This window comes from Aaosphaeria arxii (genome assembly GCF_010015735.1).
Source record: "Aaosphaeria arxii CBS 175.79 unplaced genomic scaffold BU24scaffold_5, whole genome shotgun sequence".
Taxonomy (NCBI): domain Eukaryota; kingdom Fungi; phylum Ascomycota; class Dothideomycetes; order Pleosporales; genus Aaosphaeria; species Aaosphaeria arxii.
This window is the reverse complement of record NW_022983478.1, coordinates 1,573,884-1,598,770: the sequence shown is the minus strand read 5'-3', so window position 1 is coordinate 1,598,770 and position 24,887 is coordinate 1,573,884. Positions and strand designations below refer to the sequence as shown.

The 24,887-nt window shown below is 52.5% G+C and overlaps 6 protein-coding genes across 6 annotated transcripts; 4 read left to right on the top strand and 2 right to left on the bottom strand.

Moving 5' to 3' along the window:
- Positions 1-235: 235 nt before the first annotated feature.
- On the top strand, positions 236-2,240 carry BU24DRAFT_463468 (uncharacterized protein; the record flags this gene model as incomplete). Its single annotated transcript, XM_033532125.1, has 4 exons — positions 236-271; positions 326-712; positions 765-1,003; positions 1,052-2,240. The coding sequence occupies 4 exons, from the start codon at positions 236-238 to the stop codon at positions 2,238-2,240; spliced, it is 1,851 nt and encodes a 616-aa protein (XP_033383045.1).
- A 3,289-nt stretch (positions 2,241-5,529) lies between these two features.
- Positions 5,530-8,474, top strand: BU24DRAFT_348519 (kinesin-domain-containing protein; the record flags this gene model as incomplete). Its single annotated transcript, XM_033523568.1, has 2 exons — positions 5,530-6,391; positions 6,454-8,474. 2 exons carry the CDS (start codon positions 5,530-5,532, stop codon positions 8,472-8,474), a joined length of 2,883 nt encoding a protein of 960 aa, XP_033383044.1.
- Positions 8,475-10,473: 1,999 nt separating this feature from the next.
- Positions 10,474-12,608, top strand: BU24DRAFT_219721 (uncharacterized protein). The gene has a single exon (XM_033522040.1). It carries the CDS (start codon positions 10,582-10,584, stop codon positions 12,412-12,414), a length of 1,833 nt encoding a protein of 610 aa, XP_033383043.1. The 5' UTR covers positions 10,474-10,581; the 3' UTR covers positions 12,415-12,608.
- A 2,255-nt stretch (positions 12,609-14,863) lies between these two features.
- BU24DRAFT_219706 (uncharacterized protein) lies at positions 14,864-18,044 on the bottom strand. The gene has a single exon (XM_033522039.1). It carries the CDS (start codon positions 17,676-17,678, stop codon positions 15,156-15,158), a length of 2,523 nt encoding a protein of 840 aa, XP_033383042.1. The 5' UTR covers positions 17,679-18,044; the 3' UTR covers positions 14,864-15,155.
- A 2,553-nt stretch (positions 18,045-20,597) lies between these two features.
- On the top strand, positions 20,598-21,163 carry BU24DRAFT_219689 (uncharacterized protein). Its single transcript, XM_033522038.1, has 2 exons — positions 20,598-20,686; positions 20,786-21,163. Exon 2 carries the CDS (start codon positions 20,792-20,794, stop codon positions 21,086-21,088), a length of 297 nt encoding a protein of 98 aa, XP_033383041.1. The 5' UTR covers positions 20,598-20,686; positions 20,786-20,791; the 3' UTR covers positions 21,089-21,163.
- A 17-nt stretch (positions 21,164-21,180) lies between these two features.
- Positions 21,181-24,316, bottom strand: BU24DRAFT_423601 (uncharacterized protein). The gene has a single exon (XM_033528295.1). It carries the CDS (start codon positions 23,855-23,857, stop codon positions 21,239-21,241), a length of 2,619 nt encoding a protein of 872 aa, XP_033383040.1. The 5' UTR covers positions 23,858-24,316; the 3' UTR covers positions 21,181-21,238.
- Positions 24,317-24,887: the final 571 nt, after the last annotated feature.

The window sequence follows — 24,887 nt, the reverse complement described above, 5'->3', positions numbered from 1 at the left end:
GAGTTCACGACCCGTGAATAAAAGTATGAATCTTGGCGGATTTTTTTCTGGAGCCCTTATCGATTAGAGCTTACCAGCCCAGCAACGACTAACTAAACTCCGACCCGCATAGTCGCATAGACCTACTACATACTCAACAGCCACCTCAAAGCAACGCCATGCTTCAGGAATTCGTAGGGAAAAGTGGTGAACCTTTTCGCGCCCCTATAATAAGTTCGTGGTGACCACCTAGGCCATGGGTCGCCAACCGTTTCTCACCCGCCTAGCGTTGGTATGCACATCGTCTTGTAACTTCTATAATTCAACTATCTGACATAGAGTCTAGGGTCGATCCCCCTTTGAACCGAGCGCATCGATTTCCAAATCATCCGAATATGTACAGATAGATCCTTCGCAAAGGAATGTGCCACTTGAGGCTCGTGAACCCAGTAGCAACCGCTACGTGCAGCTTTTCGATGAACGGGGAAACGCGATCAACCCTAGGGCACACGAGCATGGGCGACGGCTTCGACAAGCACAGAATGATGTGCTATCCGCGATTGGAGTCGTTCACAGACGACGGCGCCCTTCGGAAGGATTGCCTGGCGCCTACGAGCACCGTATAGCGCAGCTGGACATGGAAGATTCTACGGGAAATACTATTGCTCTTTCATCGACTCTGACAGAGAACCTCTGTACATGGTGGATTGGCTCATTACGAGATCGGATATTGGTACTTCTCCTTCTTCCGTTCGGCTCTGCCTCTCGCTGACGCATGGCGCAAGACGTTTCGGCTAGAATCCGCTTTGCCTCTCTACCAGGTTGTTCCTTTGCTCAGCCAACAACCACATAGCCAGCTCGTTTACACGGGCTTCGCTGCGCGACTTGTGTCCACTATAAGTGTCCAATTCTCGGTCTACTTTGTAGTCATGTTTCGACCTCTTGATCGCCTCGTGGTCAAATTCAAGGCAGCGTCACGGACAAGGCGGTTGGTTCGACGATGGAAAAGTACAACGCGGACCATGTAAGTTGATATGGAAGAGTTTAGTTGGCAAGCCACTAATAATAGAAGGTTCCGGCTGTTCGTTGAAGTGTTCTTCTATCCACTGACCTACCACGCTCATCTACAGCGCATGGGACTTGTTCCAGCGAGACCTCTGCTCCCACCATTGTCAGCTTTCGTGCCCTTCTCCGCCGCTTCACCATTACGATCTCCTGAAATACCGTCAGGATCATCTCCCTCCATAATCTCCAGCATCTTGAGGCAGGTTCTATTGTCACCATTGCTACTTGTCTGCCTGGAGCATATGCTCGAACGTCGAATCTACGCGCTGGTGTATGAAGCTATCGAGACAGGCATTAATCGCCCTACTAATCCCGATCTGATATCTGCAGATGCCGATGCAAAGGAAAGAGCCAGCGAACTCCTCGGGCTCAGGCGGAGATCTCCAAAGTGGCTTCGGAACGTTATCAATAAGGGTCTGGCCGCTATAGGTTGGGCACCTGCATCACGAACTCGGACACAGTCTGGCAACCTGTATTCTTCTGTCCAGGCATACCAAGATCCCGATCTTCAAGAGGTCTCTAGATCCCGAGTTGTGGAGGATACTAATGGTGCTGAACATGAACACCCCAATGTACCAGCTAGCAACTCCACCATGCAAGGCCGTATGCACTCCGACCAACAGTACGGAGGTGCAACTTCCACCGGTTCGGATCTAGGTAATGATCTGAATGATCCGACAATACGAATAACGTCTAGAGACAGCATTGTAGAGATGGAGGTGCGGTTTCCCGCTCAGGTGCTATCAACACATACTGAGATTGCGGAGGATTTCCCGCTCATTGCTGCTCAACAATCCGAAGTTGGAGTCACCCGAGAAGATTCGCGCACCAAAAAGCGACATCGAGTAACGCAGTTGTCTATAGAGCCGGCGCAGATGCTTGGCGCCATCTGCAAGGCTCAAATAGTAGCATGGACCATTCTTCCACTAAAGCTTGTCACGTTGCGTTCGATTGCTGGTCATTACCTTGCCAGCAACATGGGCAATGGCACCTCCCCATCGACAATGCTTCAGCATCACCTGCCAGTAGCGTCCATTGGGCTCACTCCCTTCGATGTCCATACCACATGGGCCCTACTCTCTCGAGTAGTTCTATGTGCAGGACTGGAATTCGTCATCGACATCAGCCTATGGGGGCTTCAATGGATAGCAGTGACCACTGTAGGTAAGAAATACTTCGGCTGGGGAACTTTGTGATAGCGCAGCGCCTCATTGGATGACTTCAACAAGAAGGATGGAACGAGCCAGCCACATAGTAACCATCTAATCTCGTAAACCGCGTGAACGGGCAGCAGCTGTCTGTTTTCCGTCGTAGGCTTCAATCGCAATTGGATGAAGAAGCTTTCAGCGGTGGAATCAGCTGGTAACACAGCATGAGAGAGAGACATGGCTGTTCGGGGGTTCGCGCGACAGCAATCGTCTTTGGACAGTCTGCCCTTCTATGGTCGCAGAATGGATCAATCCTTCTTGCGGGTAGACCTCAGAAGGTTAACTCGCTTACCCGTGGCGCCCATACGTACGGTTTATATCGCTAGGGACAGGAACGTTATTGCGCAATGGTGGATGCGAACACGTCTACTCCGTACTCTGAAAAGTGTCTCATCAACACAGCACTGGTAGGACACGATGGACTTGGCGTGATGTGCCAGGATTGATGTATTGGGCTTTACTTATCCGCACCCCCTGCCATGCGACAGCCACGAACAGACACAGTACGAACAGCAATCACATGTGGCTTGGACCGTGGGCTGTTCGGCGTCCAGGGCATGGATGGCACTGTGTGGTTAGATACTAGAGACAAAAGGTCCCGCCCCCTTCCCCCCATACTTGGCGGGTCGCATGTCCCGCCACCTCTCTATCAAGATCCATGCGACGTTCATGATATGGCCTGATGGGTAGTTTGGGAAGCATGCCTGATTGGCGCTCTTCTTCTGCAACGGAATAGAAAGCAATGTCTACCTAACATACTGTGTATACAAGAGATTGTATGCAACCGACGTGGTAGAAACAGAACACGACATCAACGCGAAGCCGAAGCTGCGGGTCCGTCACATTGGGTAATTCGTATAATTCCATCTTGCATACCCGTGTTCCTGCATGTGCGATACAAATATGTATGTACATACATATGTCCCTTACCGTATGTACGTGCGATTGAAGGAAAAGTCCGGTAGCGCGTGGGGATAAATAAAGGGAAGGGGATGTTTCGCAGGCTGTAGGGACAGGGAAAGAGATTAAATCATTCATCTACACCGAACACCAGCGAAGTCGCAAAAACCGGTACCGATGCTCGGCAAGGCGGTTGTTCGCTTTCAGTTTGGTTCCTCTTCGATTCTATCCCGTCATTTCTTTGCGAGCTGGTTTGCTGGTTTGCTAGTTGTTGTCGTGGTGATGGGGAGGGTGATGATGGAAGAAGATTGCGCGTGGATGGAGCAGAAATAGCCGGGAGAGGTCATCACCAGATGATTGGGTTAGGGGATCTGCAGAGACCAGCGCCACGCAGTTACGGAAAGAAGAATGGCTTTGTCCCTTTGGCTTTTGGCTTCTGGTACTGGCTTCTGGGATCTAACTGTCTGGGTATGTTACTGGCTGGAGACACGGCAGCCCAATGAGTATTTCCTATTCGAGGTCCATCAAATCAAATCAAACCATGGCAAATCATAGTAGATCACTTAACTTCCAACCCCTTTTTTCGTTGCCTTCTGCAGTCATTTGATATTCTTTCCGTGGTGCCATCGTCACCCATGCAGGCAAGCTACTGGTAGCTGCTGCAGATAGGCCTGCGTGATGAACCATAGAATGTCTTGGGCTGGTTTTTCTAGATGGTGGATTTCATACATACTATTCAGGGCATGATGATGGTTCAATAGATACTCCGTATGTATCTCTGTATGCTGTACAGAGTAGCATCTTGCCAATTTTCGTGTACGACAAGGGAAAACGGCTCCGCTTGTGGCGATTGTTCGTTGTTCGTAAATATGAACAAGCAAATGTCACCACGAAGTCCGCTGGTGCAAGCTTCAAGTTTGTCTTGACACTTTGGGCGCAAGCAGTCCAATTCACCCCTAAGTTAGAGTTTAGGTATAACGTAGCCATCTACTCCGTACCGCTGTCACTACCGCATCGGCATCTATTCAACAAGCAACGCTCATTTGATCGTTTGCCCCATCTCATTAAATGTCCGGTCCAAGAGGCTCTCTTTCTCGTGTTTGCCTTTTTCTCTCTCTCCGTCTACGTGATATATTCTGCTACCTAACCTTAGTACTTGTAGGTTGGCTCGTACATATTACACAGTACATCCCCTCTCCGCCCACCCCCGTGCTCTTCCCTGCAAGTGGATTTCCCCCCATCCCCCTTCCCTTCCCTTCTCCGGACAAGTAACGAACTATCCAGCAACAAAAGTCCAAAGGTGGTTGGACAATTAAATTAGTTTTCTCTTCCTTTTCCTTTTTTTTCCATTTCCCTTTTCCCAATTCCCTTTTCCTCTTCCCGCTGTTGCTCCACCTTTTTTTTTCCAAGTTGGAACCAATCGGGCTATTCCTCCTGGGGAAAGTCTCACAACCCAACGCGAACTTGTCTCGTCCTGTCTTGTCTTGTGCTGTTTTGTCTGTCGTCTTAACTCGTCCTATCCTGTCTGTCCTATCCTGTCCTGTCCTGTCCTGTCCTGTCCTTTTCCTGCCTTGTCCTCCTCGTCACCAATAATTTCAATCCCACCGACGAACAAATCTCACCCTATTTCCATAAACCAACAAGCTCCGAAAGACCCTGATCCATCCCCCCCGTCGCTCTCGCTGCCGTTGCCGAACCGTACCTTCTATTCTCTCTCCTTTCCAATACTCACTACTCGCAACATCATAGACCCCCGGATACAACTCTACCTTGCTCCGTACATACCTTGTTTTCGTTGTTGTTGTTGTTGTAGTTAGGGTTGCTGTCACCTTTCACTTCTTCAGATTCGTCATTCACCTGCTCAACGGCCGCTTGTCACTCGATCGCTACACTACGCTACGCCTGCGCTACCTACTTATTGGTACCTATCCTATCGCTGCTGACGACACAAGTGTGCGTGCAGTGACTCGAGCTCAAACTCGGAACCCTGCCACGGCCACTGCATCCTTCCGTCTTTTCCCCCCCAAAACCCCATCGAATTCGGTCGCCCGCAGCCTTCAACCAGGCCCCTCCCCGTTCGACTGACGCAGTAACGCTCTTCAGGTCTGCCTCAGACACCTCGGGAACTTGCTGTCTCCGACACTGCACAATACCTAATCGCGGCCTGCGAGGTTTCTACCGACGGTTCGTGTGGATATGAATGTCTTGAGATAGTGGCCCACGAGCACGGCTTGGAGCACGACGCTGCTCTTCCTCAAGAGCCAGCAACTACCATACCAATCAATACTCTCACTTCATATCATAACAACCACAGGCACGACGGAACGGTTGTGGTTTCCCGCCGTTCCTAATCGACCAGACAGATTCCTCATACATCATGTCAACTACAACAACGCTTCCTCGCCCGCCGCGGCCATCCCTCGCTCCACCTACAAGTCCTCTCCCATCCCTACCAGTCGCGAAGTCTCGAGTCTCGAGCGTCAGTCCGTCACTTCGAACGTCTTCGGGCTCTTTGCTCCCATCCCCCACGGTCGCAAGTCGCGCGGTCTCGTCGTCTGGTCTGCCCCAGCGGCCCGTCAAGGGCCACACAAACTCAACATCCAATGTACCCACACTGACTGCTTCTGATTCACCTGCCGGGCCATTACCGCCAGGTAAATCACTTCGTAAGGCAGTCAGTATTGGTGCATTCCCACAACCACCCAAGTACGGGGGCAGATCTCCAAGTCACCCACCGAGTCCGCTCTCGGCTAGCTCCACGCCCAACGGGGAGACGCTCGACCAGAGACTATCCGCAACACCCAAGGCAGGGCCATCGAGACAAGGCAGCGTGAAGCGGATCGCGCCCCGGGTGTCGAACATAGGAGGAGGGCGTGGTCTGCTGGCGAAGTCACCACTAACGCCCCCAAGCTTGCTGAACGGATCTGGAGAGTCAGTATCAGTGGTCAACACCAACCATCTTAGCCTGCCCTCACCACCACAAAGCAGGAACTCTTCCGCCCAAGGCTCCTACGCCACCAGCGCGACCACATTCGAAGACATCGGCGACGAGCGAGCGGAGGCGAGTGGCGCAGACAAGAACAACCCACAAAAGGACGGCAAAGGCAATGTCCTCGTCAGTGTGCGTGTGCGGCCAGACTTTGGCGCAAAGGACCGGCAGCAAGAGTTAGAATGGGAAGTCAGTGGAAAGCGGTCACTGATCGCCTATAAGGGCAAGGAGGGCGGAGATTACATCTATGGTAATGTTGCACGACGTCTAGACATGAACTATGGACATTGAGACTGACTGATTGCGCGATAGATAATGTATTTGACACTCAAGACAACAACGCCAGGGTCTATGATGCGGCTGCCAAGCGACTGGTTCGACGGGTCATGGAGGGTTACCATGGAACTGTCTTCGCGTACGGTATGACCGGAACGGGTAAGACATTTTCTATGCAAGGTACAGCGACGAACCCTGGAGTTATCCCACTCGCCATTACCGACATATTCTCGTACATCCGAGAAACACCGCACCGAGAGTTTCTTCTGAGAGTCAGCTACTTGGAGATTTACAATGAGAGAATTCACGACTTGTTGGCTGGTCCAATCGCAAATGCAACCGGACCCGCTGCACCCCAGGAGGAAATCAAGTTGAGGGAAGATAGCAAGAGAGGTGTTTATGCAACGCCCCTGAAAGAAGAGATTGTTCAGAGTCCTACGCAGCTTCTAAGGGTGATTGCGCGAGGTGACAATGCACGAAAAGTGGCTGGAACCCAGTTCAACGCCCGAAGTTCTCGAAGTCACGCAGTGGTTCAGATTGTGGTGGAAAGTAGAGAGCGCGGTGCTAGCGGAGTTGCGAATCTGAAAGATTCCAAGCGGTCGGCTATCTCTCCGGGTGGTGTCAGGGTTTCAACATTGAGTTTGATCGATCTGGCTGGTTCTGAGAAGGCGGCGGACAATGCGGAAAGGCGTACCGAGGGATCTCACATCAACAAGAGTCTGCTGACGCTTGGAACTGTGATTGCTCGGTTATCAAGCGAAGACAAGGAGAAGGACAAGGGAGGGAAGGGAAAGCACTTGCCGTACCGTGACAGCAAACTCACCCGCCTATTGCAACCTGCTCTATCCGGAAACTCTCTCGTCAGTATTCTATGTACGATCCAGATTGGAGCCAGTGGTAGCAGCGCGGCATCAAACAGCCACACGGGCGAGACCATCAACACGCTCAAGTTTGCTTCACGCGCAAAGAATAATATCGTTAGCCACGCCAAGAAAGCAGATGATAGTATAGGAGCCGGCGGAGACGCTGGCAGCCGAGCTCTGCTAGATCGCTACCGTATTGAGATTCAAGAGTTACGCAAGCAACTTGAGGAGCAGAACAAGGCAAAAGAAACCCGAGAGGAGGAGAAGGAGAAAGAAAAGGATGAGGAGGAAGAAAGGGCCCGAGAGCTGGAGGGCAAACACCGACATGAGGAACAGATGCTGGAAATGCAACTTGCCCGGACAGCCCTCAAGGAACGAATCGAACATCTGAACCGGCTGATTCTGAGTTCGAAATCCCTGGGTGTCAACAACGGTCGGTCGTTCTCGTCTATGAGCCTTCAGCGAGGGTCAGTCATGAGCAATGGTGGAGATTTTAGGCCACTATCTGCGCGGTCATCCGCCAGCCACCATACGCTCGAGGTCCCAGGTCACCACGGGTCTCAGGTCATATTCCCTTCTGTTCCACTTGGGATTGAAGGCTCTGAGGAGGACGATTCCGTTGGTGAGAATGGAGATGGCATGGCTAGCCAAGCTGCCCAGATACAGTCGCTTCAATCCGACTTGGCCGACAAGAACCGCTACATCAGCACGCTGGAGAAGCGTTTACTACAAGCCCGACGTTCGAGTCACTCTCGTGTGTCCATGAGCTTACACAAGATGACGGGAAGCAGTGAAGATGGCGGAGCAGTCGCTGCCCTTGCCGAGAAGGACGCCGAGATTCTGAGTCTACGAGCTCAGCTCGAGGATAAGGAGAAAATGATTTCAGCCCTCACTTCGTCCAAGAAAAAGAATGAAAACGCGCACGAGGTCGGTAGCGATGGATCTCCGAACAGCCGACGGACGTCTCGCCAGCGAAGCGAAGCTGGTAGCGTTGCTGGATCGAGCGTGAAACTGAAAGGTTCACCGGTCACGACCACCCCTCGCGAGAGGATCGGCCACCACAGCGTAAAGTCAGACAGGGAGATGACGGACGTGACGAGAATGCTGGACGAGATGATCTCAGAACGAGTAGACGCCACAGGCGGCGGACGGCGACGCAGCAGCCTCCGGCCCGTGACTGAGGGTCAACGGTGAAGAAATGGGGAACGGTGACTGGAATGTAAGGGAGATGATTGCATGCCGCCTCACCTTGCACGCCAAGTCGGAGTAGGAAGGAGAAACGGGGAACGACAAACACCATTAACGGCCACTAAAAGGATGGGCGCACGAAGTGTTATGTACGAAGCTGAACGGTGCATGCGATGCTATGAGCAAAGAAAGAGATGTAATGTACGGAGGAGGTTGATATCGTCTTTGGTGATTCATTGGCGTTCAAACAGGAGTCACCACCTCACGAAAGGGGTTGGCGATGCTTCAGGGCAGCGAGCTGCATTTCCATACCATGCACAAGGGACACTTTTTTTCTTTTCTTACGGGCGTGGTGCTGGGTATGGTGTTACCTTTCTACTTTACTGTATTGTTGTCCTCTTTTCTCCTTCTCACTTTGCCTGTCTTATTTTTTTTTTTCTTTAATCCCCACGCGCGCTCGGGATCTTCGACATGATACCCCGTATTTTCGACTTGCATTCATCAGAGAGAGAGAAAGAAGAGAGGGGGGAAAGGGAGAGAAGCCAGAGGGAGAGAGGTCTCATCTATTTATTGTATGTACTTGTAGCAACGGACAGTCAGCATTCACCCATCCAACCATCGCAGTCGATGGCGAAATTAATCACGGTCTATCTATTACCATTTCGTTTCCTCTCCCCTTCGCATCTTCCTCTTTCGTCGTCTCGTCCGGATAGCGTGTTCTTCGCTTGCATCGTAGTGCGTTCGAAAGAGTCAAGTAAGATAGGAATCTGGCGCGCGCGTGTCAGTTAGTATGGTATATAGTGCACTGTAGTGCACTGCAGCGTGCCGTGGTGGTGCGAGCGTGGATGGAGTAGAGGGACGCTTTGAGAGTCAGAGCCGGGCCGCAACGCCCCATTCTTTCCATCAATCAATCAATCCGAGGTTTCTTTGTTTGTGTGGTAAGAGGTTTTGTTTATACGGAACACTCCGTAAATATCTACGGTCTACAGCACAGTTACGAATGGCTGGTCGTGTGCTTTTGCTGCTCAGCCTTGCCATGTCTTGCCTGGTGTCATTGATCGCCCGTACTCGGATCTGATACGAAGCTAGGCTGGTGCTGCAATGTAATGTCTTGATTGATGGGAAGTCCGTACGGCGTAGGGTAAGGTATTATCTAGGGTTTTACAGGTAACTAGGGGTAAGGCCAGTTACTGAGAAGGGAATTAGTTAGTTAGTACGAGAACGAGTAGCAAGGTGCGCGGCAAACATGTCGGAGATCTGAAACACGCTGCGTTACGCTTCGTTACGCCGCATCCACACAAAGTTCCATCGCGGGACCCTGGGAATTGCCTGGATTGGATGATTCCCCCCCATCTTCATCACTTTCTAAGTTCTTTCTCGCACCACTCAGTTCGCTATTCGTGGAGACTGTGTGTACTTCCCTTTTCTCTAAAATGACCTCTCATCCCCTCCTCCCGCACCGGCCCCTACCTAGTTCCGCATTGTTCATTGTTCTCTCTTCTACCTTTCCTGGAAGATCCCCAGGCCGTTCCCGTTCCAGAAAAACCCGCCTCCAAACAAACCAGTCGTTGGTTTGTCCGGCCCCGGTCAATGCTTCACCCTTCTAATTACATTCTCTCCAGATCTCATTTCGCCAATTGATACTCGTCCTTTCCTTTTCCCTACTCTACCTGAACTCACGTGCTGGTGCTGGGACACTTTTCGACCTACCTAGGTAGACTAGTGCTCGTGAGCCTTCCTTCATACACACACCACTACCGCTACCACTACTACTTCTGTTTCCTCCCGCCCTCCTCGATGGAGAATTCTTCGTTTGTTTGATGCCGTGAAACTCTTGACGTCCGTTAATTCTCCTTCCTGCGACCCTGATCGTATCGTTCGGCCAGCAGCATTCATGACCTCATAGTCGACCCAGCTAACCAGTCGTCCCTCCGGCGCCAAAAAACTTCCCCGTCTTCTTCTTCTCTATTTCGCTTCTTACACTCCTTCAACGACAGACTTGCTTGAGGCTAGTCTAGTCTTCATCCCAATTCGAAAGTCACTTCAACCATCTTCAAGGCCGTAACCTGCAGGACCAGGTGTTTACGTTCGAGGACATTCCACCACCACCGACATGCTTATCAACGCAACCAAGAAGGCGAAGACCATGCATGCCAGGCGGAATCCAAACCTGACGGTATCGTCTGCCGCCTACTCACAGCTCAGTCCGTCCATCACATCGGCTACGTTTCTCTCCCCCACTGTGGCCTCCCGACGCAACTTGCTGTCACCATCTCCGCCTCCATCCCCAAATCTCCCCTCGCTCATTCCTCGCCATGGAAAGAAGCCGGCTTCATCGACCCATACCAAGCTGGTCAAACGAATCCTCGTTGGCGGCATTGGTATCACGATCCTACTCTGGTTGGTCATTCGCCACATCTACGGCCAGGCCCAGCAGACCGCCAGCTACGACAACGACTCGAACGGAGAGTGGGAAATGGTCGGTGGCAACCGTCTCCCCGATGAGCCTTCCGCCCTCGTAGTCCAGGACAGCAGGGGGAAACCGAAATGGACGGTTTCCATCCCATCTACGCATGACTTCCCACTGCGACCCGAGCAGTACAGCAACATCTGCCACCAGTCCATGGAACTGTCGAAGCAGTTGCGCGAGGAGGCAAAAGCAACAAACAACATCGCCAAGCGAATGCTCAACTACTATCAGAAAGACCAGTATTACATTGACATCCAGGAAGCCGAAGCCCAGTCGATCCTCCCGCCATCAAAGGCTAGCAGTCGACCGAAAGGTTTCGTCGCCGACGAATCGATTGCCGCTGGCGGAAGCCCCGCCGCTGAGATGAAGGTTTGTGACAGAACCTTGACGTATGTCATGGAGACGAACGATGCCGGCTTCGGTAGCACGCTGCTGCGCATGTGGATGTCCTATGGCCTGGCCGTGAAGGAGAACCGGACGTTCTTCGTCGACGACACTCGATGGCCCTATGGCAAGTACTCCACCTACTTCACTCCTCCACCCTCTGCGGGATGTCTCCCCCCTCCAACTTCCCACATGGTACCCTGCCCTCACACCGCGCGCCACATCGTTGTGTCCGGCGCCACCGTCAAGAGCACGTTCGGCCACGCCTTTACCGAAGAATTCGAGGACGCCACCAAGATGCGCATCCAGCGCGAGCGCAAGATCTTCGGCCTCCTCCGCACCGGCTACGAAGCACTCTTCAAGCTCCGCGCCGACGATGCAAAGTACGTCGACGAGCGCGCTGCGTCACTGTACGGACACGTCACCAAGGAAGGCGGCGTCTCGATCGGCATGCACGTCCGGCACGGCGACAAGCACCCGTACCAATTCCAGTACTCCAAGGACTACATCCCACTGGACCGCTACGTCGACACGGCCCGCGACATCTACATCGACCTCGTCGAGAACGCGGGCGGCAAGAAATCGAAGCGCTCCGCCCTCAAGGACCTCGAGGCCCGCCACAGCGCCGCGCGGATCGTCCTCGCGTCGGACGACCCGACCGTGTACGACACGCAGGAGCTGGGGCCAGGCGTCGTGCGGGCCCAAGACCGCATCATCCTGGCGACCAAAGCGGCGCTCGAGGCAGCACAAGGCCGCAAGAATCCCTGGATCGACGAGATCACGGGCTGGGAGGGCGGGTTCTACCGCGACGTCTTCTTCAGCCTCGGGCAGCCCGTCGGGAACGCGCACGACATCAACAAGCTCGACAACACGGACAAGGTGCCCGAGTCTGCGATGAACCTCCGCGAGCTCGTCGGCCGCGCCTACCTGATGGATCTTGCGATGCTGGGGAGGGCAGATACGGTCGTGTGTACGGTTTCCAGCGCGGGATGTCGGATTTTGGCGGTCATGCTGGGCTGGGATAAGTCGTTCGAGAAGGGGTATTGGAGGAACGTGGATGGCTCTTTCGACTGGAAGGGGATTGTCTGGTAGGGAGGCTCTTCGAATGGCTTTGTCGACCATCAATCTAATCATCATTCATTCACACACACACACACAAAACATACACAACATTCCTTGCATCATCATCTCCTTATCTCCTCAATTTCTCCCCCCAACCTTTTTCTTCTTCTTCGACACTATACTTTCTACAAAACAAAGATGCATACCTGGCGTTTTGCCCGGCGATTGAAAAGTCGGATATCTTGTTTTTATTTTCACCTACTCATCTATTCATCTATCAAACCAACCGACCGACCACTACTTAGTTATCCCCAACAGAACAGCAAAGACGGCGGAGTAATTCTTCTTCAAATATCATTTTTTATACCATCTTGTAACTTCCACTCCTTCTCTTTCTGTCTTAACGTGTCATGAGATATCAAACGAAGCAAGCCAAAGCGGTAGGAAATGCAAGAGACACTGAATTTCCATCCGTTCGTCTGTGGTCTTTGGTTGAAATATTTTGTTCGTGCAAAGCCACGTCAGCCTTTTCAGGAGACTGACTGAAAAAAAAAAACCCTGATGAACGTTGGTTGTGTGCGTCTGACTCTGCTCTGGAAAGGGTACTACGGGCATCGATATGGAAATGGGTACACGACTCTTTTCCGTAGAAATAGAGATGGGAGAGAGAAATAGACGAAAAGATTGGGAAGAACTCATGATACAATGACGATTCTGGTATACACATATGCTACGGCACGGCGCGCGGTGACAAGTGTGTGCATGACGTACGTGTTTTAAAGTTAAGAATAAGAATAAGAATAAGGTTAGGAACAAAAATTAAGAAGGAATACGAGTAGGAACAGGAACAAAGAATAGGAATAACCTTATACCTAATATAACATCTATCGCCTCTTCCCGTACATGCGTAATGCGCAAGAAAGCGGAGCGAGGTAGAGGAAATATCACTCCCATCCCTTCCCCTTCCCATCTCTTTTCTCTCTTGAACAGTTAAGGCGCGAGAATGTTGTACTGTGCCCTTCCTTTATCCTTTTGTTAAGCTTAAGTATAAGCTTAAACGTATCCACTTACGTTCTTTGTTCTTTGTTATTTATGCTTAAATCCTGAATCTTACGCTGTGTAAAATGTAAGCTTAAAATCTTTTTCAATGCTTTACAAGGAAGAATAAAGTCTTTCTCTTTGATGTCATGTCTTTTGTGCTTAATCCTGCAACTCTAAAAGTAAATAACCTTAAACCCTTCATCCTTCGTATATTTATCCTTAGGAATTAAGCTTAACCTTAACCATGGTCTTTACACAATACATGGTTAACTTTAAGACATAACCTTACCTTTAAACTTAAAACATGCTTAAACCTTATACATAAGTTTGTACCCCTGCCTCTCCTCTCCTCTCCTCTCCTCTCCTCTCCTCTCCTCTCCTCCTCTATTCCCTAAATACAGACAGAAAACGAAGGAGAACGCAAGGAGAACCCATGTCCCAGGACGAGTAATACCAAGAAGTAGTATTACCTTCCAGATGAGCAATAAAATCATAGATTATATGTATCAGCTTTGTATCGTATATCTTTGTATTGCCTTATACATACTGGTTTATGCCGTGCGGTCTTATCATGTAACAGCCAACCAGCCAGCTAGCCAGCCAGCCAGATAGATAGACAGACATAACTGAGTGGCTATTCCTGCACCACTTAGCCAGGCGTGCTAGGGAGAGAGAGAGCGAAGGATCTTGTATACCCGAAAGCAACACACACAGCACAGCACTGGTTGGGCTACTACACGACTTTCTGCCCTGAGGCACCTCTCATCCAAAGAGGCAATACACCTAGGGCTAGGGAAGGGGAAATACTCGTCGCAATAGTTTACAAACGATTATCCATTATTCTACAAGTTCAGTGTTTGTTTCACTTCTTCATTTTCATATTTTCTTTATAAATTGGTAGTTTTCAATTCAATTGTGCTGTGCTTACATAGGGTGTATATGAATGATACGAATAGGATAATATGATATATGAATGCTACATGATATAACAAGACATGACACAACGAAAAAAATTCGAACTTCCAACAAAATCGCAAAACGTAAAACATCATCGAACGCCAGAACGAGCAGGAAGAAAAAAAGATCGCTTCGAGAGGAACTAATTGCGTTGATTGGGGGAAATCTAAAATCTGCGTACTCTGGCATTCTCGCTACAGCGTCGTATTAATTGATCATCGTTCCTTTCGCCTTCGTGGTGCTCATCTTCATCGTCACGTCCTCCTCCAACGTTTCATCGATCGTGTGTGTCCATAGAATGACTGAAAAAGAAATGAAAGAAAAAAACAAAAGTAATCCAAACACATAAGACGGCGTAAATAAGTTAGAAAAAATAAATGAAAGAAATAGAAAAAAAAACCCGAGATTGAGGCGCTCATATAACGACAATGGTATCTGAACTTTTCCCTCAGTAGTAAAATTCCCCCAGCCGTATTTCCCTTATGCAAACCCGCATGGTTACATGGCTCGAAAAGAATCAAAAGGACAGGGAGGACCGGGACACCCAAAAGGAAGATGCAGAGCCCCTCTCTTCTGACAAATACCCACGCCGAGTACAAGCCGTGCCAAGGGAAGAAAGCGAAGAGAAAAGTAGGAAATTGGGGATATCGTATGAAGGCGGCAGGAGAAAACGAGGAAATCCAACGTCGAGCTCGCGAAAAAGATACAGACATGTCAGAAGGAGATTCATTGCAATGTTCGTTGGTTATTGCGGTCATCAGAGACGCAAGACCCTAAGGCTTCTTGGATTTCTTTGTGGACTGCGTCCGACCACCTGCTGCCCACCTCATGAACGGCGAAGCAGCCACCGCCTTCTCCTTTCGCCTTGGAGCCTGCGATTCGCCAATGATCATGGGCTGCGGTATGATCTCGATCGGAGGAGGAGGCAGCGGAGCCGTTGCGTGGTGAGGCGGAGGGGGTGGAGGTGGAGGTGGGGGAGGAGCCATGTGCATGTGCGAGTCGCGCTTCTTCTTCTTGTCTTTGCTGCTGCTCTTCTTGTGTGGCGGCATCATGTATCCCTGCGGTGGTGGTGGAGGCAGAACGGGCTCAGGAGGCGGCGGCGGAGGCTCTGGCATCGGCCACATGTGCATGGTGATGGCCCAGTCGGGCTGGATCATAGTCTCCCAAATCTGAGGCAGGATGATCTCGCCATCCGGTCCGACCAAGTCGTAGTGACCCTCAAGAACGTGGGGGCCAATGACTTCGACGTGGAGGAAGGCTTGTCTGATGAGCTCCTCCATTCCCTTCCACGTCTTGCAGATCGCCCAGGGGAAACTGAATTTACGACCAACCGCATCCTTGAATCGGATCGGAGGCTTGGGCGCGTCGCTGGGCTTCAGCTTCGCAGCCTCTTCCTCGGCGGCCTTCTTAGCCTTCTCGAGCTCCTCAGCGGCTGCTTTGGCTTCGGCGATGGCCTTCTCGTGGGCAGCCTTGGTTTCTTCGGCCTCCTTTGCTGCCTTGGCCTCGGCCTCTTCTCTGGCCGCTTTGGCAGCATCGAGCAACTTCGCTGCCGTTTCGGCGGCTGCTGCCTTCTCCGCGGCCACCTTGATGGCTTTGGCGTCTGCGTCCGCCTTCTCGGCCTGTCGGGCGGCCTCAGCCGCTGCCTCTCTCTTCAATTGCTCCTCTTTCTGGGCTAAGATGAGCTTCTCCAACTTCTCGAGCTTGTCTTCGTCGCCCTTCTTCTTCGCCTCTGCTGCAGCTGCTGCGGCATCCGCTGCGGCCTTTCGCTTCGCCTCATCCTTCTCGATGCGGGCCGTCTTTTCGGCAATGAGGAGATCCTCGAGCCTGCTGAATTTGGCATTCTCGGCGGCCTTTCGCTCCTCCTCGGCTTTCTTCTCGTCTTCGGCCTGCTTGAAAAGGAGCAGCCTCTCTAGCTTGCTCAGCATCATCTCCTCCTTCGGGTCGGGCTGTGGTGGTGGTGGCGGCGGCGGAGGAGGAGGCGGGGGAAGGGGCACCATAGCTTGTGGCGGAGGTGGCGGTGGTGGTGGTGGAGGGGGAGGGGGAGGGGGAGGGGGAGGTGCCATGGCACCATCGTGGTGGTGGCCATCGTGATGAGGTCCAGGAGTTGATTTCTTCGACGAAGGGTGGGGAGGCGGAGGAGAATGATGCGACGGCAGTCCATAGTGAGGCGGGAAAGGCATACCGCCCATGCCAGGGGGCATACCTGGTGGCATACCGTATGGCGAGCCTCCATACGGCGGATAGTAGCCGTTGTTTGCGTAGAACGGCATCATCTCGTTGGACGGCATGGGAGGCATGGAGTTGCGGTGTCCCCGTCCGCCGCGGCCTTGTGGACCCTGGCCTCCGGGAGCTCCTGGGCCCATGGGGTCAAAGTATCCGGGACCGCCTGGGGGAGGAGGACCTCCCGGGCCGCCCGTGAAGGGATTGGCACCGCCAGCAGCGAAGGGATTCTGGCTGTAGCCATAGGGATCATTTGGACTTGCGAACGGCACGAGCGCATTCCCTCCAGGACCTGGCGGTCCTCCACCGGTGAACGGATTATGTGCGAAGGACATGGAGCTGGGCGCGTAACCACTCGGAGTTGCCTGGTGGGGGATGTGCGACCATTGAGAGCTGGGATGGTGAGGCGGGCCTGGGGGTGGAGGGGCACCGCCCCGTGGCGCGTACGGGTAGTCGTCCTGCCCGTCTAGGCTATCCGAATGGTCGGATTGGGGCCTGTGGACGGATTGGGGCCTGGGCCGCCGCCGTCTAGGTTCGCGCTCCAGGGTTGTGTGTCTGCTCTGGGACCTCTGGCGAGAGGGAGGCTCGTGAACGGAGGGGGCGTGTGGAACAGGAGGACGAGAGGATTTTCGTCGTGGGGGTTGCGGTCGAGGAGCTGGGGCGGGAGGAGGGATGGGGACGTGGTGGTGCTTTACCTGGCGAGGTCGCGAGGCCGAGTCTGAGGGTTCGATGTCGTCTTCGATGTAGTCCCAGTCGTCCTCCTCTTCTTCCTCGTCTGAGTCAAAGTATTCTTCCTCTTGGCTTCCCGACGAGACCTGGACGCCAGACGAGTCTTCTTCGTCGGAGATGTAGTGCTGGTGTTCCGCGCCCGTCCTATGATTGACGGTGATTTTTCTAAAAGAGAGGAGGACGTCAGTGTTGCCTTCAGCCATTTTGGATGCGACGGAAACACTAGATGGGGCGCAAGTGCGGGAGGGGGAGGGGAGGGGTCGACGACGGGAAACAGGACGGCGCGAAAGCGACCGTCGAGAGACAGGTTGACGCTGACTGGTAGGAAGGGCAATAACTAACGGCATGGAGGTTGTTGATGTGGTCAAGGGAATACCGTACTCGAGCCCTTTCTACCAGAGAATGGCCGAGTCCGGTAACCTTGAGGCAAGGTTGTAAAAGGGACCTGTTGTCCTAGGGTGAGTCTTGAAGACCGAGTGCGACTGCGCGCAAGAGAGCGAAGCAGACGGCGGGGGTTATGCTGACCGGCGCAAGAGGGCGCAAAGGGGTATGGCGACAACAATGGAGGGGCAGCAGCCGGTAGAGGAAGAGGGAGGGAGACGAGTGAGTCGTCGCGCAAAGTTTGGTAGAGTAGGTAATTAGGGCGAAGAACCACTAGCTCAAGGGGTCTTGTTTGTAAACAGGACCGACCAAGTCAACAAGGACTCGGAGAGTTTGGTGGTGTTGGGTTGGGGTTCGACGACTGCAAGCGGATGACAGCGACGAAGGATGAATGATTCAAGAGTGCGTGTAGCGGCCACAGGAGGGTAGGCGAGCTATATTACGATGACACTCTTGAAGGAGGGGAAGGGTGGGGGAGTAGGAAGGAAGGGGGGAAGAGAGGGAGGGAGAGAGTGGAAGAGGAAGAGGGAGAGGAAGAAGGATGAAGGAGTAAGAAGAATAAGAGGAAGAGGAGGAAGGAGGAGTAATAGAATAGAGTAGAATGTAAAGTGCGTAAGGTAAGAAGAAGCCCAAGAAGAGATGGGGCCAGCAAATGGTAGGGCTGAGGATGTGATTCGACGATGCGTTGGTTGGGGTAAATGTCTGTCTGTTACTCGTCTCAAGGAGAATCGGCTGAAGCTGATCACCGGGCAGGAGCTGGTCCTGGCGCTTCCTTCCTTCGACAAGTATTCTTCTCTTGCTTTCTTCCTTTCGTTCTTTCCTTTCTGTTGGCCGCCTCGGTGGCCTACAAAGTGATAAATACCTGGGTACCTGGCTGGCTGTCTACCTCGATCTGGGTAGTATGGACAGGTGGGTACTGTGCAGGTGTAGGTCACAAAGACGTTGAATGGATGGATAGCAACCAAGGAACCAAGGAAGGGAGTGAGGGAGGATTGCGTTCGTCTGTTTGAGATTGGACGGCAACTAGGCTGAGAAAGGCGAAGTTGCAGATTGTTCTGTTGCGAGGGGGGGATGCGTCGCGCGAGGGGTGGGTGTGGGAGTGCCGAGTAAGAGAAGAGTACCTCGTAGGAATAAAAGTATAAATAAAAAAGGCGTGTGTGTGCCTTGCTCAGGAGTCAAGGCGGTGTTGCGTGTGTGCTGGACCGTGTATGGATGGTTGTATGCGCTGTATGCGAGTATTGTGTGCTGTGTGGGCGGGCAGCAACGGGTAGGCAAGCAGGCAGGCGTAGGCGGCGTGGAAGGTGCAGCAGAAGGGAGCAAGGAGGGGTGAGTGACTGTTGGTGATGACGACGGTTATGTTGTGTTGTTGACAAGGGAGGACGGGAGGGGGGGAGGGAGGGGAGTCAACAAGCGACCACAAGCGAAACAACAATCGATAACCGTTCAGACCCAATGTCGGCCCAGGTCGTCTCTCTCGTTCGGTGGGGGTCGAGGAATCAAGGAATAAGACCTCAGGAAGAACCTTGCTGATGTACAACCGAATATGTAACTTGGCTCTGTTGTAAAGAGCCAAATACCGGATGTTCAACCAGATAATAAGGAAGGATATTTGAAAGGATAAAAAGAACTCTCCGTGGGAAGGAAGAAAAGAGAAGATAAATCCCAGAAGAGACAAACACCAGAGTAGTAGGTAAGGAGCAACAGCGGAAACCCGCAGATATTAGGCGACCAGGGTGTCCAGAATCCTAGCTGGAACACAAATAATAATGGATGGGCTCTAATATCCTTCCTCTTTTACTCTCTCTGTGTTCTTTCCAGACTAAAAGAGAACTATCTTATTTTCTTTTCTTCTTCGTGTCTCTTTGCCTTTGGGCTCGATTGAACCGGGATGATAAACGTTCGGCAATAGTGGCTAGACCGCGGATGGGGTGGGTGGAGCAGCTAACTCCTCGTATGTATCAGGCCTCCTTTCGTCGTTCTAGCGAACGAACAACAACAGGGTTTCGTTTGGTAGAGGTGGGTTCCAGGTCAACTGGAACGAGCAAGAATGATGGAGGAGAGGTGGATGGACAAGGTAATTGACTGATATAAGATGATGTAGGAGGTTTTGTTTAGGATGGCCAAGAAAGGAGGGAGGACGGTGGAGAGGGCAATAACAAAACAAATAGAGGGTTCGTTTATAGGGTAAGGTAAGGTGGTGATGGATGGAGTAGATATGTGGTGGTTGCAGATGATCGACTGGAATGTGCACTACTAGACACGAGTACGGAGTACTGTAGTATGTATGTGTAGATGTATGTATGTATGTATGTATAAATCTCGCGGGGAAACCTGGATGTTCCGTTCTGCCTCACTTCTTCTTTCAAGGTCTGCGACGAACCCTTCGAATCAAACAACGATGCGTAGTGTTCAGGGCTGAAGGGTACATAGTCTGATGGCAAAGGGGAGAAGCAAAAGGCTTGGGATTTGCAACGAGGCAGCAAGTAGGCGGTCGACGAGGCAACTGGCTGTCTGGCTGTCTGGCTGGGCTGGGCTGGGCAAGAGGAACAAGAATGGAATATCCCAAAATGGTCGGCAGGTGATGATGATGGCGTAGTGTATGCAAGATGCTGTGAGATGTGTGTGGTGTGCAGTGGTAGTGGTAGTGGTAAGCTGGGATGGCGATGTCTAGAGCCTCCCCTTCCACCCCCGACCTCTATGCTCTATTTATTTGCGTACACCGGTCTCAATAACCACCAGACTCGACCGAAAAGAGGTCGCGGAGTCATACATACATACCTGGGTAATTAACAGCAAAGACAACAACCCCCAATCCGGGTCCAGATTCTCGTCTTGTTGTTCGTTGTCGTCTGTCGGCGTCCGTCTTCGACCCAGGGGTCACCAAATTGACGTGGTCGCTCGTTACTTGTTGTTCGACCGATTCCCCACTTTCAACGACGACTTGCCCGCCAAACAATCGTCGCCAAACCACTTAGTACGTACTCCGTACTCCGCAACAGCCCAAAATCTCTCTTCACCGTGCCCCCCAAAAAACCCGCCTCGAATGCTCAATAATGAAGTAACGCTATCCAAGAACCTCATGCAGCCCAAAGTTGCCGCCCAATCTGTGTTGGCGATTGGGCTTGGGCCACGTTGGAATTGCTCCTCCTCACTAATGGTAATAGGTCTACCGGCTGGTTGGATGACGATGCGCCATGCCCGCCGGTTTTTTTTTTCTTGCATTCCCTCGCCCACTGCCGCCGGCCGCTGGTGCCCGCTTTCTTGCATTAGTCTGCCTGGCCGGAAGAGGTTCCTGTGTGCACGAAACGAATCCAGTGGGTTTGTTCTGCCATCTTCACCGGTCGAGAAAGGTGGTGGTGGGCAATTATCTGAATAGCATGGCGTGGTATGGCAGGGCATGGCATGGGATATGTAGCAATGACAAGCATATGTACAGTGTGTATTAAACTATTCACCCAACCGGAAGTCTAAAGAGGGCCCTCGAGCATCGTCTTCTCGAGACCGTGCCCGTGAAGGTATATCATCGCTAACTCACGTTGCTGCTGTTGCCGGTCACCTCCACGATCACGTTGGCAATGGTGCTGAACGTCCAGAGGGCTATCAGGCCCCACCCGATCTTCCTATCCATCCTCCAACCCCTCCAAGGGACCACCACCATGAGGCCGACAAGCGTCACCAGTAGCGTGGCCCCTGATATTACCAACGTCGTGCTCACGTCGATGTGGTAGGGTTTGAACCGGATCGGGCGGTCGGGGTGCTTCTCGTGCCGGTGCCTCTCGCCTTTGATGGTGATGTAGCAGCCGCTCAGACCAATCCCCAGAAGGATGTTGAGCATGGGACCTCCGAAGCACGCCGAAAGGGCCATCACCGGGAATCCAAGTCGTGCCACCGTGATATCAGCCACCAGATCACCCAGCGAATTACCGACTGCGAAGATGGTAAGACCAAGAATAGCGTCGCTGATGTCGAGGATGACTCCCAGTGTCTTCAGCACTCCCACCACCTCATTGGCGATGGAGCTGATCCAAGCTATGCTGACCGCGAAACCAAAGAAGCAGAGCAGGGTGCGCCATGCTGGCGGTCGTGCCGGCGTTGTCGTCGTCAGGACTGCGGCCAGCAAGACAAGCGAGAGCAATAGCGAATATAGAGTCGGTTTCACAAGCGCACGGGGATTTTCCAAGTCTGTGTTGGCCCATACAACGAAGACCACGAAGAAAGGCGCAGTGAAGACTTGCGTGATCACGAGCCACCGGTTCCATTGCTGCTTGGGCTCTAATTGTAGAGGGTCCACGGGGAACTCTCCTGGGGACGGGAGGATGCGGCTGTCTTGCGTGCCGACCCGCAGAGGCGATTGCTGGATGGGATTGGCACTCCCGGCCCGAGAGACTTGAACAGTGCTATCGGGTTTGTTGTTGATCAAAGCTGCGCCCGAAGGACTGTCTGGTTCAACTACAATGTTAGGCTGATTAGGACTAACACCCTCATGCAATGTGCCCGCTAGACTGAGTGAAGGAGACGGTGGAATATCGCTCTGGTCGTCCCGGTGGGTCTCCACGACAGGGAGTGTGATAGTCAGTAGGAAAACACTAGGTGCGGCGACCACACCGAGCATCTTCTCCCATATACTCTTAGTCTTCCAATTGTCAAGCGTTGGGAATAAAGTGCACGTGAGCACTCGAGGGGAGGGAAGAAATCGAGTTGGCCACCATTTCGGGGGCTTAGTATGGTTTGCTGTTCGAGAGAAATGATCTGGTGGGAAAAGAGACTCAGGGGAAGCGCTTGGAGATGGCAAGCGAATACTCGGTGTCCTCGAAGAGCCACCCGCGGAGAAGGGATAATCAGTATATGCAGGAAATGGGATTGGTGGTGATGATGCTCCAGGTACTTGCAGTTTGGGGAGAGGTCTCCTCTGCGCATCGTTGGAGGGACCAAGGACAGGAGAAGAGCTTGCGCTTGTGCTGGCAGTTCCAGTGCCATCCAAACTGGGCGGGGCAAGCTTGTTAGGGGACACGGTCCGACCTCTTGCTGGCCCAGGGCTAGGTGACCTCGATGAAGGTAGGGATGTTGGCGGAGAGAGTGTAAAATTGGGTGCAAGCATAGGCTGGCTGGGTGCATTCAGACGTGTGCGATCGTCTTCTGGCGATGGCGGACCAAATTCTATACTGGGGACTTCAACTTGCCATGTACTGGGATCGATTCGCCTGTTCCCAATGTCGTTGGTGGAGACGGCCCTCACGCGATTCCCAGACGGTCCTTGCACTTCGACGCTGGGCCGTATGATGTGCGGTGACAAACCGCTTTCCTCGGTTGGCACGTCATAGGGAGGGCGTGGTGCCGGGTCCAGTGATGAAGATATCAGGCCTTGCTGTTGAGCCGAAGTGAACGTAGGATCGTCCGAATACCGCCTCAGGTTTATGGGCATGGACTGGATGTTTCTTGACTTATTCAATGAGGTGAGGACAGCTCGAAACTCCAACGCGCCGACCAGACTGGGCCGAATAGGTGTATGAGTGTTGCGCCTCGATCCTACGGCAGACCTACCCAGGCGCATGTTGTTGCTCAATTCTCCAAGCCAACGCTCGCGGAACTCCTCATTATCGTCACCTTCGAGAGAATCATCCATGCCTACACGCTCCAGCGCCGAGAAATCGTCCGCAGATGCACCTCCAAGAGGGCTGCGTGTCCCTGAAGTAGCCGGTCCATCGTCTTCGTCGTGGTATTCTTCTGGTATCTCCTCTTCGTCTCCTCCAGGGAGCACATACTGGCTCCGAATGGCAGCAGCTCTTCGACGCCGCGCCAATCTCCTTCCGAGCCACCAGTGCCATACCATGACGAAGCATACATAGAATATGTAGAATGCAACCATGAGAATGGATTCCCACAGTGACAGTTTCCCGTCCCACAAGAAAACCATGCTGAAGCATGCGGCGAATATGAAGAAGGACACATCGCGTATGAAACTCTTGCGCGCCACTTTGAATGGCCGCACCAGCGCCATTGATCCTGCCACAACTGCAGTTATGAACCCTGCAGCGCCTATCAATTCTCCAATGGCCAGACTCGCGGAGTTCGTGCTAAAAGCTGCGAACGTGGAGAAGACGTCCGGGCTGCCATTTCCAAACGCAAGAAATGTGACGCCGGCCATGCTTTCGCTCATCCCCAATAGGTTGGAGATTGTACTAAGATTGACGCAGAAGAAGTCACTTGCAGCTATTCCAATGGTACTGAATAGGAGGCCTAGCCAGAGTACGAGAATTGCGAATGCGATAGGTTTGACGTGGGGAAGTCGGCAGTAGTAGAGAGACAAGTACGAGAAGACTCCAGCTTCTTCATCGGGGCAATTGGCATGCACGAATGCGCACTTATCGGCGGCATGGTGGACTAGTCGACACTACATACTGGTTTAGAACAGAGAGCTGTACATGGGGGAGGAAGGTAGCTTCTACTAGGAGCATTCACATACCTCCAGATTCTCTTCTCTCTTGTATAGGGATGCTCCTTTAGGCACTTGTGTTCCGCTCACTCCCTCTCGGCTCCATGCGATCAAGGATAGAACCAGAAGCGCGACTATCGTGAGGACAAATGGTCGCGCCGAGTATCTGGGTCGCGGCGACAGGCCATAACGACTGGTGGTAGTTCGCATGCGCATTGTCTATAACATCTTCTCGCGATAGTGTTCTTTCAGAAAAAGGCGAAATTCAGCGTCTTTGATAGATATCCGAGAGTAGAAAGCGATTCGTAAGGATTGCGGTGCGCGCGGAAGCTGCTCGTATCATGCGTTCGAAGCTCCGTCGTTACAGGGAGTTAGCGGAGTCCAGCAATGTCTCAGAGGCCGCTGGCGCAGAGTATGATCGCAACAGGGTACAGTCAAGTATCAAAAGTAGGATAAGAATATGAGTGCTGGGCCAGCGATCGTCGTGCGCAAAGGATAGGGCGTGGGGAGAGTCGAGGAAGCCGAAACGCAGGGTCAGTAGAGGGAGTGGAGCAACATGATTTAAGCATCAGGAAGCTTGCGTCAGGCAAGTTGGCGTAGCGTATCTTCGGTACCGCCACACTATGGATTGATTCCTGAGGGGTGCACTCTTGGCTACTTAGGTAGCAACACCAGCGGTGGTAGCATGGGGTCGCAACAAATCAACACATTTCTTTGGTCCGCGAGCGCGCATCGAACGAAG